Source organism: Jaculus jaculus, chromosome 2 (assembly GCF_020740685.1).
Source record: "Jaculus jaculus isolate mJacJac1 chromosome 2, mJacJac1.mat.Y.cur, whole genome shotgun sequence".
NCBI classification, from domain to species: domain Eukaryota; kingdom Metazoa; phylum Chordata; class Mammalia; order Rodentia; family Dipodidae; genus Jaculus; species Jaculus jaculus.
The window spans coordinates 95,681,657-95,700,447 of NC_059103.1; the positions used below are offsets into that span (position 1 = coordinate 95,681,657).

The 18,791-nt window shown below is 42.5% G+C and overlaps 1 protein-coding gene and 1 non-coding gene across 3 annotated transcripts in view; both read right to left on the reverse strand.

Annotated features, from left to right (window-relative positions):
- Nucleotides 1-1,787: 1,787 nt before the first annotated feature.
- Nucleotides 1,788-1,997, reverse strand: LOC123458910. The gene has a single exon (XR_006635851.1). It is a non-coding gene; the product is annotated as a small nucleolar RNA U3 (small nucleolar RNA).
- A 10,088-nt stretch (nt 1,998-12,085) lies between these two features.
- The window catches only part of Sgms2 (sphingomyelin synthase 2), a 95,955-nt gene continuing 89,249 nt past the window's right edge, over nt 12,086-18,791 (reverse strand). For both annotated transcript variants that reach the window (XM_045143002.1, XM_004671432.2), the window contains 2 exons: nt 14,521-14,687; nt 12,086-12,866 (listed from right to left, as the gene is read on the reverse strand). In XM_045143002.1, coding sequence (XP_044998937.1) covers nt 12,663-12,866; nt 14,521-14,687 — 371 coding nt within the window. In that variant the 3' untranslated portion in view covers nt 12,086-12,662. The remainder of the gene's footprint in view (nt 12,867-14,520; nt 14,688-18,791) is intronic.

Genomic DNA, 18,791 nt, shown 5'->3' on the forward strand with positions numbered 1-18,791 from the left:
GAGAGTGACAGACACAGAGAGAAAGACAGATAGAGGGAAAGAGAGAGAATGGGCGCGCCAGGGCTTCCAGCCTCTGCAAACGAACTCCAGACGCGTGCGCCCCCTTGTGCATCTGGCTAACGTGGGACCTGGGCAATCGAGCCTCGAATCGGGTCCTTAGGCTTCACAGGCAAGCGCTTAACCGCTAAGCCATCTCTCCAGCCCAATTCCGTGGTCTTATTGAGGTCACACCCAAAGTTACTGGAGGACCTAGCAGTAGCCTCCCTCCTTCACAATATAAAGCATCCCTCACTCCTGTTACCCTGAGGACCCTTCAACACATTTGGCAAGACATTCATCCGAACTGGACACTTCTTGGTCAAATTTATTCCTATTTTATTCTGTGGATAATATTATAAGTGGAATGGTTTACCTCATCTCCTTTTAGAGATATTGAAAGGATGTCACAGAGGAGTGCTCAGCATTGAAATACCTCTATCACACCTTCCAAGGCTCAGAGTCCATCGCAGAAGAGGTGGCAGGAAGAATGTAAGAGCCAAAAGAAGTGTGGGACTCCTTACAATGTGCTCCTCCAGACATAAAATGGCCTGGATATCCATGAGCTCACAGTGCTTGACATTACCTACACAAGACCATCATAAGAGGAGGAAAAGATGATGACATCAAAATAAGAGAGAGGCTGATTGAGACAGGGAGGGGATATGATGGAGAGTGGCAATTCAAAGGGGAAAGTGGGAGGGCATTACCATGGGATATTGTTTACAATTATGGAAGCTGTCAATAAAAAATAAAAGAAATATTGTTATTTGTTTGAGAGAGAAAAGAAGAAAATATAAAGAGAGAAAGAATGGGTTGCCAGGGGTCCTGCTAGTGTAAACAAACTTCAGGCACATCATGTGCGTCTGGCTTATGTGGGTCCTGGGGAGTTGAACCGAGGTCCTTAGGCTTCTCTGGCAAGCACCTTAACCGCTAAACCATCTCTCCAACCCCCTAATCTCTTTTTGATTGTTTGCTGTTAGTCCATAGAAACACAACTAATTTCTGTGTTCTGTATATTGCAACCTTGCTGAATTCACTAGTGAGAGCTAAGGTTTTTTGATCAAATTGTTAGTTTTGGCATATAAGATCATGTCAATTGTAAACAGTTAACTCGACTTCTTCCCTTCCATTTTAATGCATTTGATTCTCTTTCAACACTATGTTGAATAGAAGTGAGATGAGCATTTTTTAAAATTTGTTTCTGATCTTAAAGGAAAAGCTTTCATCACTGAGTATGTTAGCTGTGGCTTTTCTCATATTTAGCTTTTATTATGTTCAAGTAGTTTCTTTTATTCCAACTATAGTGACTGTTTATAACTGTGAAAGTGTTGGATTTTTTATGAGATGGCTCCATTTATTATTATTATTTTGGTTTTTCAAAGTAGGGTCTTGCTCTAGCTCAGGCTGACCTGGAATTTGCTATGTAGTCTCATGGTGGCTGTGTACTCATGGTAATCATCCTATCTCTGTCTCCTGAGTTCTGGGATTAAAGGCATGCACCACCATGTCCAGTTTAGTGTTGGATTTTTTTTGTAAATATTTTATTTATTTATTTGAGAGAGAGCAGGAGACAGGAAGAGAATGGGTGCGCCAGGGCTTCCAGCCACCACAAATGTATTCCAGAAGCATGTGCTACCTTGTGCATCCAGCTTATGTGGGTCCTGGGGAATCGAACCTTATCCGTAGGCTTTGCAGGCAAGCACCTTAACTTCTAGGTCATCTCTCCAGCCAGGATTTTTTTTTTCTTTGCCATTCAGACTACATCCTCTCCCTCCTGTGATCCCAAAGGACAGCAGGAATGATCATCAATGCAAGTGACAGTTGTGACAAAGCAACAGCAAGAGCTGGCCTCACACTCAGCAGAGCATACCAGGCTCCGCCTAGTGGTTTACAGTACTGTAGGCAGAGACACTTCTCTAGTAATGAACTATAGAAATGATCAGGGAAAGTCTTTAAGTGTTGAATGTTTTTTATTTTTTCGAGGTAGGTCTCATTCTAGATCAGGCTAACCTGGAATTCACTATGTAGTCTCAGGCTGGCCTCGAATTCACGATGATCCTCCTACCCGTTCCCCCCTTGTGCTGGGATTAAAGGTGGGCACCATGCCCAGCTCAAGTATTGAATATTTATTTATTTATTTATTTTCAAGGAGAGAGAGAGAGATAGAAGAGAGACAGACACAGTAATGGGCATGCCAGGGCCTCTAGCCACTGCAAACCAACTCCAGACACATGCACCCCTTTGTACATCTGACTTACATGGGTACCAAGGAATTGAACCTGGGTTCTTTGGCTTCACAGGCAAGTGCCTTAACCACTAAGCCATCTCTCTAGCCCAAGTGTTGAATTTTTTTTTTTCGAGGTAGGGTCTCACTGTAGCTCAGGCTAACCTGGAATTCATCTCAGGGTGGCCTCGAACTCGCGGCAATCCTCCTACCCTTGCCTCCTGAGCGCTAGGATTAAAGGCGCACGTCACCATGCCCAGCTTCCCAAGTGTTGAATTTTAAAGAGAATTTTCCCCACTCTCATCACTTCAAGTGTTCATGTTTTCCCCCTCCTTGATTCTGTTAATCTATTACATTGATTCATTTTCATAAGTTGAACTATCCATGTATTCCCAGAATGTATCCCATAAGGTTCTTTACTCCTGTTTTTGCAGGGCTGACCTGGAGTTCATTATGTAGTCTCAGGCTGGCCTTGAACTCACAGCAATCCTCCTCCCACATGCTGGGACTAAAGGAGTGCACCAACCATGCCTGACATCTTTACAAATCCCTTTAATATATGCTGATTTCAGTTTGCTAGGATTTTTTAGGGGTGTGTGTGTGTGCGCACATGTGTGTGCACACATGCTGGTCATTCAAGTCAACTCACTGATGACTAGTGAAATACAGTAGCTTTACTGATGTTCCAATATGGTTACCAGACATGTAACTATGCTGTGATGAACTGGCCACAGCTAGGGTAAAGGCTAGGGTAAAATGGACACTCTTCCCATAGTTAAGCAGGCTAATGTGAGATACAGATCATGGAATAGAATGGACTAGTCTCATTGCCTTAGGGAAAATAATTTCCACACTGAGAATTTGTCACTGTTATGGAAATTTCTAGCAAATCTCTATCTGATCAGTGTGCAAAATGTAGAAATGGCAAGGCATTGGGGGGGGGGGCTTTGGAAATGTAAGTTTCAATTTGTGACACAGATTCATTGGCAATGATTTGAGTTTGTGAGCTCAAACACTTGGGGGTTCTTTAGTGTTCAAGACCATTTTGCACAGGGTGCTGACTTTCTTCCTGTGGAATGTAGTGAACTGCAGCTGTGAGAAACAAGTGACGGCAACCACAGTGATTATGTCAGGGAGGCAGCAAAATACCGCAGCAGAGACAAAACTCAAGTTACCGCCGTTACCTTCACAAACCCTACCAGCTCATAAAACGAAGTCACGACCTCTTTCTGGCCTTGTTTATGTCAGTTTTCTGGAAAGCAAAGATGTATGTAATCAAAGCACAAACTGTAAAATGATCTCATTAACTGGGCCACATATGAACTAAATGTGAACTTCATATGTACACATAGCAGTGCATAATCCATTACTGCTCCAGGTTACATGAGTAAACTCAGTATGATGCTGACATTCTTATGCCATTTTTTTTTTTTTTTTTGGTTAGGTCATTTTCTTAAGATTTTTCAAAATTTTTTAAACATCTTAATTTGAGAGTGAGAAAGAGGCAGATAGAGAAAGAAAGAGAATGGGTATATCAGGGCCTCCAGCCTTATACATCTGGGCTTATGTGGGTCCTAGGGAATCAACCTTAGGTCCTTAAACTTTGCAGGCAAGTGCCTTAACTGCTAGCCATCTCTCCAGGCCTGTTTTTTTTTTTTTTTTTTTTTTTTTTCTTCTTCAAGGCAAAGTTTAACTCTAGCTTAGGCTGACCTGGAACTCACTCTGTAGTCCCAGGCTGGCCACTGACTCACAGTAATCCTCCTACCTCTGCTTCCCGGGTGCTGGGATTAAAGGCATGTAGCACCATGCCCGGCTCTTAGGTGTTTAAATACAAGGAAATGCAATGCTAGATGTCAAGGTTTGTGGAGCTGACTTGATGAGCCATCAGTTAGTGTGGACTCCTGATCTAAGATAAACGCCTTCACAGTTCAAAGCCCAGCAGTACCTGTTGGCATGGTTGCTGTGGATCCCCAAGCCCAGAAGTCCAACGGGAGAGGGTGACTTGGAAGGGTCAAGAAGACACCTCATGGGTAGCAGGTCTGCACTTCAGGGGAGCACTGAGCTTGGGTTTTCATTGTTACAGTGGCAGAAATGAGCCTTCTCTTTGGGGCACAATGCTCCCTTATCTTTCTGGGTGGCTCACTGCAGATACAGACTTTATAGTCGCCTGGGCAGCAGCTGTCAGGACCTTACACTCCTGGAACGCCCAGAAAAAAACACGTGTCAATGCTCAGGGTCCATGCTGGAATGCCTTGCCCAACATGAGGGTGGATGGAAAACAAGGGTAAAAACCCAGTGGCTATCTAGAAAGTCACTAATTCCCAGGTTCCCTGCTAGTTACCAAGACCCTCTCAACATTTACTTAACCTTACAAACCCACACCATCTTATTTCTGGCAACTAAGTTTTTTTTTTTTTTTTTTTTTTTTTTTAAAAGACTTAGCAGCTATGGGTGAGTTTTGCAGAATAGATCTTGATTACAGGAATTTTTTTTTTTTTTTATCAGCATCTCTGGTTTATGGTACACTCTGGCACTGTAACAGCTAGGGAACAAAGTCTAGTTTCCTGACTTTTTATTGCTCAGGAGGAAAAAGGGTCAGAGAATGCACATGTCATCAAAACTTTTGGTCATGGCTAGAGAGATGGTTCAGTGGTCGAGGCACTTGCCTGCAAAGCCTAAAGGTCTAGGTTTGATTCCCCAGTATGAAAAGCCAGATGTACAAAGTGGTGCATGCATCTGGAGTTTGTTTGCAGCAGCTGGAGACCCTAGTGTGCCCATCCACCCTCCCTTTCTCCACTTGCAAATAAATAAATAACTGAAATGAAAAAAAAAAAAAAACCCTTTCAGTCACCTCTAAACAGAATAGTTTTGTTTTTTTTTTTTTTTTTTCCTGAGGTAGGGGTCTCGCTGTAGCCCAGGCTGATTTGGAATTCATCATGTAGTGTCAGGGTGGCCTTGAACTCATGGTGATCCTCCTACCTCTGCCTCCCGAGTGCTGGGATTAAAGGTGTGTGCCACCACACCTGGCCAGAATAGCATTTTTATCTGGAGAGAATGAAGGCTCTTTCCAACACTATACTGATCTACAAACAATATTCTGTGGAGCTGAGAGCCCATGGTTATATTCTAATGTGGTAGCAATGGGATAAGGCCTGGAGTAAGTAAACGCATACACGCCCTTTGAGGACACCAGCTGAAGGCTTTATACACCAACCTTGTCTAGTCTCGGTGCCAGTTGTTTGGACACACCACCTCCCCTTAACCCTGAAAAATCAACGACTGTGAAGTCTTACACCAAGCACGCAAGAAAGCGGTTTTCCCTGCCAACCACTCTCACTGTGTTTGCAAAGTAGCTATATGACTTACGAGCCTTGCACACAATTTCTAGGACTCAGCACGCCCTGCGTCTGCAGAGATAAAACTGCCGGCTGGAGCCAGCATTAAAGAATTGCTGCTTTTAAGCACTTCCCTCTCATCAGCACTTTTATAAGTGCTCAGATCTGTTTTTCAATCATGGGATGGAGGCCCACCCACCAGGAGCTTTCCTATAAAGAAAATAAGCAGAACCAAGAATGAATCAGCTTGCTGACAGAGGCTCCTGCCAGCGCCGGGTACCGCGGGCAAGAGTTCCTATGAGCTTCTAGTACGAGCCCAGGCTGTGGCCAGCAACAGCAGCTCACCAGCACTTCAACAGGATGGGACCGTCATTGGGATGCCCATTCCTGACAGACATGGCAGAAAAACTTCTGATCTTTGCTCTGTCATTTTCAGATAGTCCAAGGATAAAACCCCTGGACTCTACCCAAGAACCCAGTTTGTTTGTTTGTTTGTTTTTAAATTTATTTGAGAGCCACAGACATAGAAAGACAGATAGAGGGAGAGAGAGAGAATGGGCGCGCCAGGGCTTCCAGCCACTGCAAACGAACTCCAGACGCGTGCGCCCCCTTGTGCATCTGGCTAACGTGGGACCTGGGGAACCGAGCCTCGAACCAGGGTCCTTAGGCTTCACAGGCAAGTGCTTAACCGCTAAGCCATCTCTCCAGCCCACAACCCAGTTTTTTAAGACCTTTCATCTTATTTTACTCCTCTCATCCCTCTGATCTGCTTCTACTAAACTTGCCTTTTCCAAGTGGTGGCTCTCTTCTTTCATCAGGGGTCCAGTAATAACCTCCTGAAACCAGCCTTGGTAATGACCAGGAAGTCCAATTGAGGACCTCTTAGGTCCTCTGTGTGATAGTAAGATGAGACAGTTCCTTCAGAACTAGCAGAAAAGACTATTCACAGTGGACTTAAAGTAATGATTTTATCCTCTTGGGAACAATGACAATCAGCATTACTGAGCATATAACAAATTTCTGCCACTATGAATAATCCTGCATTATTTTAAGTTTTTTTCCCCCTTAAATCTAAGCGCAGGAAAAATAGTAACAGTTGACTTACAGTTCTATTATGGTGCCCAAAGAAAATAACCTGTGGTTTTCATAAGTGTTCTAAGTGTGTGTGTATGTTCATGTACGAGAGTGTGCTCAGAGAACTTCTGGGGTCATTATTCATCTTCCACTTCCATTTGAGGCAGTCTCATACTATTTACACATTTCCCAGGGCTAGCTGGCCCGGAACTTCTGGCAGATCTCCTGTCGTCTCCTTCCTTCTTGCTAGATCACTCGAATTACCAATGCTAACACCGCAGTATCCAGCTTTGTGTGTGGGTATTCATGTTTGCGTGGCAAGCACATATCTACTGAGTGATCATCCAGCCCCAAGAACATGTTTTCTTGGTTTTTTAAAAAATATTTTGTTCTTTATTTGAGAGACAGAAAGAGGCATATAGAGAGAATGGGTGCGCCAGGGCCTCTAGCCATTGAACATGAATTCCAGATGCATGCACCACCTTGTGTATCTGGTCTATATGGGTCCTGGGGAATTGAACCTGGGTCCTTAGGCTTTGCAGGCAAGCACCTTAACCACTAAGCAATCTTTCCAGCCCCCCTATTTTAAAAAAAAAAAACTAAAAGAAACACTAGATCTGGGCATGGTAGTGCATGCCTTTAATCCTAGCACTTGGGAGGCAGAGGTAGGAGGATCACTGTGACTTTGAGACCACCCTGAGACTACATAGTGAATTCCAGGTAGAGGTAGAGAGAGGCCCTACCTCAAAACAACAATAACAAAACAAACAAACAAACAAACAGTAGGGAGCTGGAGAGATGGCTTAGTGGTTAAGGTATTTGCCTGAGGAGCCTAAGGACCTGTCCAGCTCTCCAGGTCCCAAGGTGACACAAGCATGCAAGGTCATACATGCAGACAAGATGGTGCATGCATCTGGAGTTCAATGGCCATGGCTGGACACCCTGGAGCACAAATTCTCTCTTGCATAAAAAAATTCAGTCTGCTAGGCTTGCCTCAAAAAAAGAAAGAAAGAAACACCAGTGCTGGAGATATGGTTTAGTGGATAAGACACGTGCCTGTGAAGCCTAAGGACCCATGTTCCAGTCCCCAAATCCCATGTAAGCCAGATACACAATGCAGCACAAGGTGGCACATGCATCTGGAGTCTGATTTTGCAGTGGTTGGTGACCCTGGCACACCAATTCTCTCCCTTTCTCCTTCTTTCTCTCTCTCATAAAAAAAAAACAAAAAAAAAAAAGGAAACACTAACTTTGAAAAGACCATTGATGTATTGTGATTTATTGGGCAAATACAAATTTTAGGCTTTTGCAGTTTTCTTTTTGAAGCAAAACCAAAGAAATTATAAACCAAGTACATATATCTTCTTTTAAATAGAAACATAAATTAGTTTTAACTAACAATCAGGCACTTTAAATATAGATGCAAGATGGCATTTTAGAAATATAACTATACAGTTATACTTCGAAATCCCTCCTGAAATGTTTTTATAAACACAAAATTAAAAGCACAGAAAACACACTTCTAAACAGACAATATCCTTTAAAAACACACATTAAACATGACCTCAACTCAAACCCCACATGACAGCTCCATGATTAACATACTAGTATACAGAATATTTTATGAAATTTACATATTTGATTAAAGTGTAAGCATTTAATAAAATGACTACAACAGCACACAATAGATGATCATAATGGAAAATATATGTCAGGAAAATAATAAATTCTAGACTTAAAATTTTACTTTACAACAAGGCACTTAACACATTGAAACAGTACAGTAAATTTCCAAAAGAATGCAACTGGCTACCTCTCTAACCATGAAAATATTTTTCTTTTGTGAATATACTGTGACTTAACCATACATTTTTTTGCAGCATTAACATTGCATAGGAGGTAAATTAAATAATGAATTCCAACTTGGCAACTAGATTAGCTTGTAGTTTCTTCTTTTTCGTATAAAGGACAGTTTTAATTAATTCTCTAATGACCCACTTTTGTTAGTTATGATTCATTTAGAACACAGTATAGTGAGATTAACAAGTAATAAAGTAAACCAGAATGTGTAAGGTGTCTATCTGTATAAAAACTTATCTTTGGGTACCTTTGACAAGAGTTTCAGTATATTGGATATCCAAGACAAGAGCACTTTTTCATAAAAGATATTTTTCTTAATCAACTGAGTCATGGGAAATAAATTATTGCAACATAATGACATTAAAAATAAAACATCAGCATTCTTCATACATACAAATAGAAAAAAACCTTCAAAACAATGTATATAAGTTATACTGGACTTAAATGTGTAAACTTAAGAAATTCCTTCTCACACTTCCTTGTAACACAGAGGTGAGTGTGTTAAGACCGGCTTAAATTTTTAATCAATTTTACAGTACAAAACAAAGACAAGTTTGAAATATTCATGTGAACTTTTAATTTAAAAAACGGTGAGTTCTAGCATGTAAATTAAAACAAGTAAGAAAGACAGTCAACTCAGGATTTCAAAGTAAATGAAAAGTAGGTAGTTATAAAGCAAGACATTAATGATTGTGATTATGAGAGGTAAAATGGTCTTAAAAACATTAGAATTGCAACTCTGTATATTTTGAGTATTTTCCCTTTGGGAAGGATTTTCTTTCTTTAAAATGGTTACTTTCCCAGGACACTTTCAGACTATTGGTGAAAGGTGAAAGGAAAAATAAAATCCTTTAAAAAACTTGAAAATCCGCTTTAAAAAGTGATATTTGCGATCGAAGGCATGCAACATATTGCCACAAGGAGGCAGCACTAGTATTACAGCAAAGAACCCTAACCCGCCGCAGCCAGCTCCCGCTCCCAAGGCCGCTGCCTCCATTGCGGGCGCCCTGCATCCAGAGCCACGCTGGCCATGGTGGAACCCGGGGAGGACTGCTCTCCTTCTCAGATCTCGCGAAGAGCTCGCAAACCAGAACTTCATTTCCATTTCCAGACAGGAAAGCATGGGATATTTGTGGACCTTACATATTTCACAGAAGGCTAAATGACAGAAAAACCATCCAAGAGGAGCATGGGCCTACAAAATGTGGTCAATGAATACATGCGATGGTTTTACTTCAGTGAGACACTCCACAAGTAAAACCCAGCTTCCGCGTCAGCTGAGTCCTTCCTAATTCCTAACTGGCCAGGGCGAGGGGCTGCCACAGTTCACTGCAATAGCTAGCAGTGGTGGCACAAGCCTGTAATCCCAGCTTTCACAAGGCTGAGGCAGGAGTATTGCAAGCTTGAGGCCAGTCTCGGATAAGATCCTGTCTCAAAAAATAAAATTACTGAGCCGGGCGTGGTGGCGCACTCGGGAGGCAGAAGTAGAAGGATTGCCGTTGAGTTCGAGGTCACCCTGAGACTCCATAGTGAGTTCCAGGTCAGCCTGGGCTAGAGTGAGACCCTACCTCAAAAAAACAACAAATAAAATAAAATAACTGTTTCCAAGGTAGCACATTAATGTTTATGTTTAATATCCCAGAGTGGCAGTTTAGTCAAGTCTCAAATTTGCTTTCTTACATGTGAGTGAGTTACTCATCTTGGAACTTTGCCATTCTCCCTCATATTTCAAGCCGCATGCTTCCTCTATCTCTTCAAGAGTATGACAAATACACAGAGACCATGAGAGCAGTAGTCTCTATTCAGGGGTCATAAGTGTTTTCAAAGTCCTTTAGAAGGTAATAGTGTTAAAAACCTAGATGACTAAAATGCAAGGCTTACTGTGTCAAGGGTTCCCAGTAAGCAATGCACAATCGGTTTTTAGAGCTTAAGCGTTTTCTTTATTCAATTGAAGAAAAATGTGTTATCTGAGACAAGAATGCATAAAGCTCTCAAATACATGATGGGATTGTTTTACTTGAATGACACACTCGGGAAGTAAAACCCCAGCTTCTACATCAGCTGATTTCCCTCTTAATCAGACAACAGGAACTTAAAATTAGCACTCCCAAGAAGAATACCTTGTCCTACTACAAGTTTTGTAAATGAATGTAAGTAGAAGTTATGTAGAATTGTGTCTAAACACAAAATAAGCTGGATATACGTTTGTTATTGGTTCATTTAATACTTATTTAATACTTGTATCCTTGCATTTCAAAGCCTGCCAAAGATGTTTAGGATTTCAACTGTCACTCAAATAACCGTATTAGGAGTGTCTTACTTCCTTTTAGTTTCAATGTTTCCTTAGGGGCAATCCTTCAACAACACAGAGAAAAATCCACTCTGAACGCATACACAGAATTTTAGCACCAAAGAGTGATGGTCCTTCTGAACAGATCTATATTGTGCTTTTTTTCTCCAAGCAATTTCAAGTTCAATTTTGTATAATCAAGGCAGAATCACTTGTAAGGTTAAGCATGAGGAATTTCACCTTCAATATATAAATAATGGCCTCCCTCTACTCCTGTTGGCCTCTCTAAGCCTTTGTCCCAGTGTCAACAATTCTGTAATCTTAGAACTTTTTCTAAGATTATTGAAAGTTTTAAAATTAATCTTCAAGTACTTAAGAAATTAAGCCAAGAATTCTCCAAAAGATCTAACAGCACTAAATAATAGTGTACTAGGTCAGATAGTATTAAATCTGATTGGATTTAAAAATCCATCTTTTTGCATGGTATCAAATAAGTTTAGACACAGTTATTCCCTATTCCAATGTAACTATACCTGTCACGCGTAATGATGCCAACTGCGTCTTGAAAAGCAGCACCATGTGGTAATTTTCACAGGGTAAAGTCAAATTGCTCAGTGGTGTTACATGACCTTAAGAACAGCTTATGAGGAACTGAATCTCTTGCAAAAAGGCAAAGAAACATTAAACCTCAGACTCCATCTTACTTTTCCTGTAAAGCACAATGTAACTAAGAAGAAATCATTTGTAATGAAATGTGCCCAAATGTTTGAGTTCTAATTAGTAGGCTTAAAATAGACTCTGCACAGGGACCTGAGCTGCGCACAAAATAAGCTTGTTCCCCAGCAAGTGTGAGCATCAGTTTACACCAGTGTCCCCAGCCTCTGTCCCAGGGCCCCAGGTGAAAATCATTCAGGCTGGCAGCATCTTAAGTGTATACAGGACTCCTTAGCAGAGAGAGCCCCACATATCCGGTATATGTCATAGAGACTGTGAAGTGAAATATTTACACACAAGAAAACTCATTGGTGTTTCAAACACATTCATATTTCTTCAGAACACCTTTTAAAAAATAAGTTAAAAACAGAAGAGAGTAAGAGTCAAAAGCTGGGCTTGGTGGCACACGCCTTTAATCCCAGCACTTAGGAGGCAGAGGTAGGAGGATCGCTGTGAGTTCAAGGCCACCCTGAGAATACATAGTGAATTCCAGGTCAGCCTGTGCTAGAGTGAGACCCTACCTCAAAAAAAAAAAAAAAACCCTAATAATAATAATAATATTAAAAGGAAAAAAGAAAAGTGTAAAAGTCACACATGGTGCACTGGGTGGCAGCCACAGAGAGCATTCCCAGCCACTTCCCTAACCTTCCCAGACAAGGCAGAAACACAACTACACTTGAACTTAACTCCCGGCTGTGGATTGCCCTCCTTAAGCCCCATGCTAAAACCCACCCTCACCCTCAGGTTACTGTATCTACACCGTGGCTATAGACATTCAGATATTTTATTTAAAACATGAACATTCTTCTGACCTGGAAGGAAAAGAAATCCTGCAAGAACGCTGCAGTGGAGGGTTCTAGTGCAGAAAGGAGGAGAACTATGTTCTTTGGCACCTTTTAAAAATCGCAGTTTGGGGGTGTCACCAATGAAAAGCTGCAGGAAAATATATCTTTCTTGGGATGAATAAAAAACTAGTCAAAAGGTAACACTTCGTTCATCTTTCCAATCGTTTGCACAAGGTTTGGTCCGCTTCATATCCCAGTCAGTTCTTTTAACTAAATACAAAGCTAACCCTTTGGTTACAGCATGGAATTCTTGGTGGAAGAGCTGCTGCCCGTTTGGCTCCTCACGTAGACTTTTCGTTATCCTCGCCGATCTTCTGGACTCGCGAGTACTTTTTGCACGATGATTTGAAGCAGCCAGGAGGCCAGGACAGTGGCCAGGAGAAGCAGCAAGGAATTGAGCCTTGAACGTTTTTTTCAAAGAAATAAAAGATGGGAAACCACCAAGCTCGAGACAAGAAATTTGTCTGGGAAGAGACCTTCAAGTTCTGCAAGGGAGGGAAAACATGAAATGAGGCAGTTTTCCTCAAAGAGTCACTGGCTGTAACTTGACAGGGGAAGAAGAGCCCAGATCCATGCCAGTAACTGGTACCCTGACTTCTCCCTGCTCTGCACAACTCTGCTCCCACCAGCCCCGCCTTCCCTCTGTGGCTCAAGCTACTGCTTCTTGCCTGCAGCTCCAGCGAGACTCAGGAATGGCGCGGAGATGTGTTCAAGAAGAATGATTTTCAGGCTATGTGGTGGTCAGATACAGGGGCCAATGAAAAGGGAAAGAAGAGGTTTTAAGACTGAGCATATTTATTGGGGAAAGAAAATTTTTAGTTCAGCGGCATCAGCAAGTGTCTAGATGGATACTTAAGAAGGAAGATGGACACAGACAACAGCATAAGAGAGCGAGCAACAGACAGATGTCGGAGACGAGGAGATGAGCCCTGAACAGACCTCTGCCCTGAGATAACCTCTGCCCTGAGATAACCTCTGCCCTGAGGTAACTTCTGCCCTGAGCAACTTCCGACCTTTCCTCATCCCCCCACCCTGCCATACCTAACTGATTCCATCCCCTCACCCCGCCACACCTAACTAATTAACATCCTGCCTGGCTACTGCAGAGACGTGAGAACTGTACCGTGAATTCTTGGAATAACTGCAAACTGTCCTAGGCCAAAGGCCAAGAAGATTCTGTAACTTTCCACCACCTGCCTCCTCCAGCCCCCCCCCCACCCAAGACCCTTACCCTAACCCTTAAAAAGGCCGCTGTGGCTCAATAAAATTGGACTCTTGACAAGTGTACATTTGCTTGAGTCTCTTCCTCTCTCTCACCCATCTTATTTCAGGTTGGGGTCCTCCTCGCCCCCACGAATAATGAGGTCCCGCGGGTCGGGACAGAGAGGTTTAAGACTGTCTAGAAAGGGCAAAGAATTCAATGTGGATCTTTCAGGAATGACAGAGCAATTGCTTACAAGAATATATATGGTAATATATATATATAGCTATGGAAAAATCTATTCAAAGATAAATTAGTTATTGTCCATAGACCTATTACATGATGTCAAGTACACATGTGGAACTAGAAAAACCAAGAAGTGAGGAATAAGGAAACCCTGAATCCACAGAAGAAAGCAGGAGCTCCAGCGAGCTCTGTAAGCATGAATGGGGGAAGAAAGGCAGGCTCATCTGGGAATAGGAGGAAGGAAGGCAAAGAAGGGAGGGCAGAGGGGTCTATCTCTAAAGATGTACCAAGTTTGTTAACTTATAATCTATGTGTATGTCCTTCCCCAAGTTTATTAAAGTCCTTTGAGGGAAGAGAACGTACTCTATAGGCCGCCCTGAAGCTTCTATGGAGAGGTCTCCTACATTTTCACTTAGCACGTGTCCTTAAGTTCTAACACTTGCCAGTTGAATTTGCAAAACACCATGCTCTGTAAATTTACAGCCTTCTTAATCTTTGAATGGCACCTGTGTTTGTGAAGCTATTTTGCCTTTTTTTCTTTTTTAAATGTGTAAGAAATAGCATCGACTGAACCACACACCTGCGTGGCAGCAGCAGTCATTCTCATGAAGATATTTGAAAGCCCAGTGCATGCAGAAGGGTCCTCTGTACGTAAAGGACAGCAGTCACCCCGGGATCTTCGCTGCTCTCACCTTTTCATTGGCCATGGAATGGTACCACCAAAACAGCCGGGTGGTGATGTAGTAGGCCACGACCACATCCACAGAATAGTGCTCGTGCGCTACGAGAATGCAGATGATCCCGGCAGCGCTCAGCAGCCAGCACACTAAGTGATACCACCAGAAGTGCCGAGGTGAATCTGGACAGTAGAAACGTTGAGTTAATGAGATTCCCAGAGAGTTACCTTACTTACTTATTTGGATTCATTGAGTGATTGATGGTGATGAGGATGGAACCTACAGTTGTGGGCGTACTAGGCAAACACTCCACCACTGAGCTATATCCTCTGGCCACCCCCCATCCAGGTCCGTGACTACAATGAATCATTGTTATGAGCTGCCTTGGATTTGCTCAGCTAAGAAGACAGAAGAGAGAGCTCCACTGGTGGCCGGCACAACAGTTGTGCCCTGGAGGACAAGAGGTTAACAGTAGACATTCAAGGTCTTCCATCTCTAACCATCTGTTTAATAAGGAAGAGAACAGAAGTGTTACCAGGTTGGCTACAATTGGCCCACTGGAACGAGAAACAGTAGGGGTTAAAAGAAAAGGTCGTTCTTTGTGGAAAAAAAAATGTGATAAAATGAGACAAAAGGAATCATTTTAAGTCTTTACTTTTCCTTCTCCAGGTGTGCATTTGGGGGTCAGGGTGGGGAATGGCTAGCAAGAGTTAGATTCCCAACAACTTCATACGCTAATTGCCAGTAACAGAAGCGCCCCTGCGTCCACCTTGGGATTCGTCACTGCCTCCCTCTGTCAGCTCTGCTGTCAAGGCACTAAGAAGCCATGGCATAGGTCAGCACTGCGGCATGCACGGGGCTGACACGGTCACCCTGCCTGTGACCTTTTCACACAACTCTGAATGACAGACATATCTGTCCCCCTTTATTTTAATTTTTTTTTTGATTTTTTTTTTTTTTTTAATTTGAGAGTGACAGACACAGAGAGAAAGGCAGATAGAGGGGGAGAGAGAGAATGGGCGCGCCAGGGCTTCCAGCCTCTGCAAACGAACTCCAGACGCGTGCGCCCCCTTGTGCATCTGGCTAACGTGGGACCTAGGGAACCGAGCCTCGAACCGGGGTCCTTAGGCTTCACAGGCAAGCGTTTAACCGCTAAGCCATCTCTCCAGCCCTATTTTAAAGCTTTACCAATTCACTTAAAACTTAATAATCCAGCCAGGCATTGTGGCACTTGGAAGGCAGAGATAGAAGGATCGCCGTGAGTTTGAAGCCACCCTGAGACCACATAGTGAATTCCAGGTCAGCCTGAGCTAGAGTGAGACCCTACTTGAGAAGGAAAGAAAAAAAAAAAAACACTTAATGATCCAAAAAACCGAAATTGATTTCATACTGAAATTCACATTCAGTGTTCCCTCCCTCCATCTCTATCTACAGATCTATGTATCTATCAATCATCTATTTTGTTCAAGTGCAGAAGAATGACTGAATAGCAAAAGTGTGAATGTCTAAAACTTTAGATGAAATGAAATGCCTAATTGGTAACCATTCACATACAAATTTATTTATTTTTGTAAAATAGTTGTTGCTGTTATAATTTCAAATAGAACCACAAACCTATGTTTGATTTTCTAATTTTGGCTGTCTTTCTTTTCATTATTTCTCAGTTGCTTCAACTTGCCACTAAGTTCTCCAAGAAAACTCATGGAATCCTGCCAGTTTAATTCCAGAAGCAGCATTTTGGGGCCAGATCCAGCCCTATGGCTATTGGTGTCAGACTCAGAACATTAAAAAATGGAGTGCTCCTGTGAAGACTGGAGGTCTCACCGAACACATTTTCCAGCTCCACAGTTGCCAGCTCTCCTCAAGTTTCAAACCTGCCCTGCTTTTTGTCTGTATGTCATCAGGCACGAACAGCCCAAACATCTGGGCACATCAGAACTATTTTTGTCATAGGAAGCAAAGCTGAAGTAGGTAAGGAGGGAGGAGATGGCCTGAATGTTTATTTTACAACTGGTGAAATTCAAAGCAGGGTTAAAAATTTGTATATTTTATATACATACACACACACACACACACACACACACACAAGCAGAGAGAAAGAAAGAAGAGAGAAAGGATGGGCATGCCAGGGCCTCCAGCCACTGCAAGCGAACTCCAGATGCATATGCCACCCTGTGCATCTGGCTTTATGTGGGCACTGAGGAATCAAACTCAACAAACAGGAATCAAACTTAGGCTTTGAAGGCAAAAATGCCTTAATGGCAGAGCCATCTCTCCAGCCCAAAGCAGGGTTTTTACAATGGCTGGAAACCCTTAGTTGTCTTCTTTGAACACGGCACAATTCTTTAAAGCTTTCTCTTGTTAACCCCAAATCACACGGTCTTACATTCTCACATGATCTCACAATTGTATTGAAACCCACTCTTGACAGCATAGCAAGCAAGGAAAGAGGCCCAGTATCAAGTTAAATCTAAGTGACACATCCTATTCTAGAAGCCACTGCTTACTCAGGAAACACATGGTAGGATTTAGAAGAAAATTGGCATAATTATGGAACGTACAGAGCTAACTATAAAGTTGAATTTGTATTAGGTATTAAAGATTTACCATTTTATTTCTCACCAAAAACTGGAAAAACCAGTATAATTCCTTTCATGCCATATGGTATTTTACACAACTTTAAAAGTACCAAGCTAAAATCATGTCTTGAGGAAAATATGTCTCTACATACATAAAATTAGTCACAGGACTGGGGAGATGGTTCAGCCATTGAGGGTGCTTGCAAAACCTACTGGCCTGGGGTTTGAGTCCCTAGCACCCAATAAAGCCAGATGTATACAAACTGGCAAATGTGTCTGGAGTTCATCTGCAGCACCAAGAGGCCCCAGCATTTCCATATTCCTATTCTCTCTCTCCATCGTAAATAAATAAAAATATTTTTAAAATTAACTATAAATTGTCCTGCTATTACTCTGTGGTGAAAGAAAGAACAAGAATGACAACTGAAAAAAAAAAAAAAAAAAGAATGACAACTGTTCTCTGCATATGGATAAATAGACTATTCCTTGGCAATCCTGCAAAGACCAGACAACTGGAACTTCTGAACATTCTAAGCAGTCAAGAAATTGAGACTGTGGTCTCAGGAGTCAGCTCGCTTACGTCTCAACACTGCATCCTTAAATACTAACTGTACACCAGGCCAATTCAAGTTCCCTAAGCTTCAGTAGAGTGAACTGAAGGGAAAATAGAGGCTCTCTTATGGAGGGCGGCAAGGACTGCAGAGCTAGTTTGCATTAGGGGTGTAGAACAGAGCCTGGTACAGAAGGAGCATTATATACGTGCCGTTACTACTCATGTCACTTGCTCTTCAGTTCCTGCTGAAAACTGGCCCTGAGTTTCCTGCGGTGTTTTCCCTGTGTTACCATATTGTTTCAACCCATGGTGTGCTATTCTGACATACAATTTCTCCCACATATCCACGTCCATAAGCTTCTTATGACCCACAGAATGTACCTCTATGTACCCCTGGACAAGCAAATGACTGGTCTTCTATGCAGATGGAATTCCCCTACGTAAAAGTTAGAACTAATCAACATACAGCCAATAACTAGGTGTTAGAAATGTAGTGATTAAATGTTAAAGAGGGCTGGAGAGATGGATTAATGGTTAAGACACTTGTTTGCAAAGTCAAAGGACCCATGTTCAACTCCCAGGACCCACATAAGCCAGATGCACAAGGTGGCACATGCATCTGGAGTTCATCTGCAGTAGCTGAAGGCCCTGGCAGGCCCATTCTCTCCCCCTCCCCACCTCTCTATCTTTCTCTTTCAAATACAAAACATAAAAATTTTAAAAACTGTAAAGGAAACCACATCACGGTATTGGGGCAGAGACAGACCAACCCCACGCCAACACAGACAGTATGCTGTGAGTGGAGATAAGGCACAGGAGCAGGAGCCCTTTGGTCCTTAAAGCAAGTGTGGTGAGGCTTCCATTTGTTGTTAGCCCCATTGAATTAATCAAAGGCCAAGAGAGGAGGAAGAGGCAAAGGGGGTGGTGGGCTGGGAGGTCTTGGCCCAAAGACCTTCTTTTGCCCATGCCAAGAGAAAACCAAGACAAGCTTCTGAACACCATGGCATGGGTGTTCTGGAACAGGACAGCCTGCCAGCCCCAGGGAAGACATAAAGCCTGGGGTAATGGCCAAGACTCAGAAAGAGACAAGCATGGCCTCTGCTGGGCAGCCAAAATCTATTACCACCCTTAAATGAACAAGACACTTTCATCAA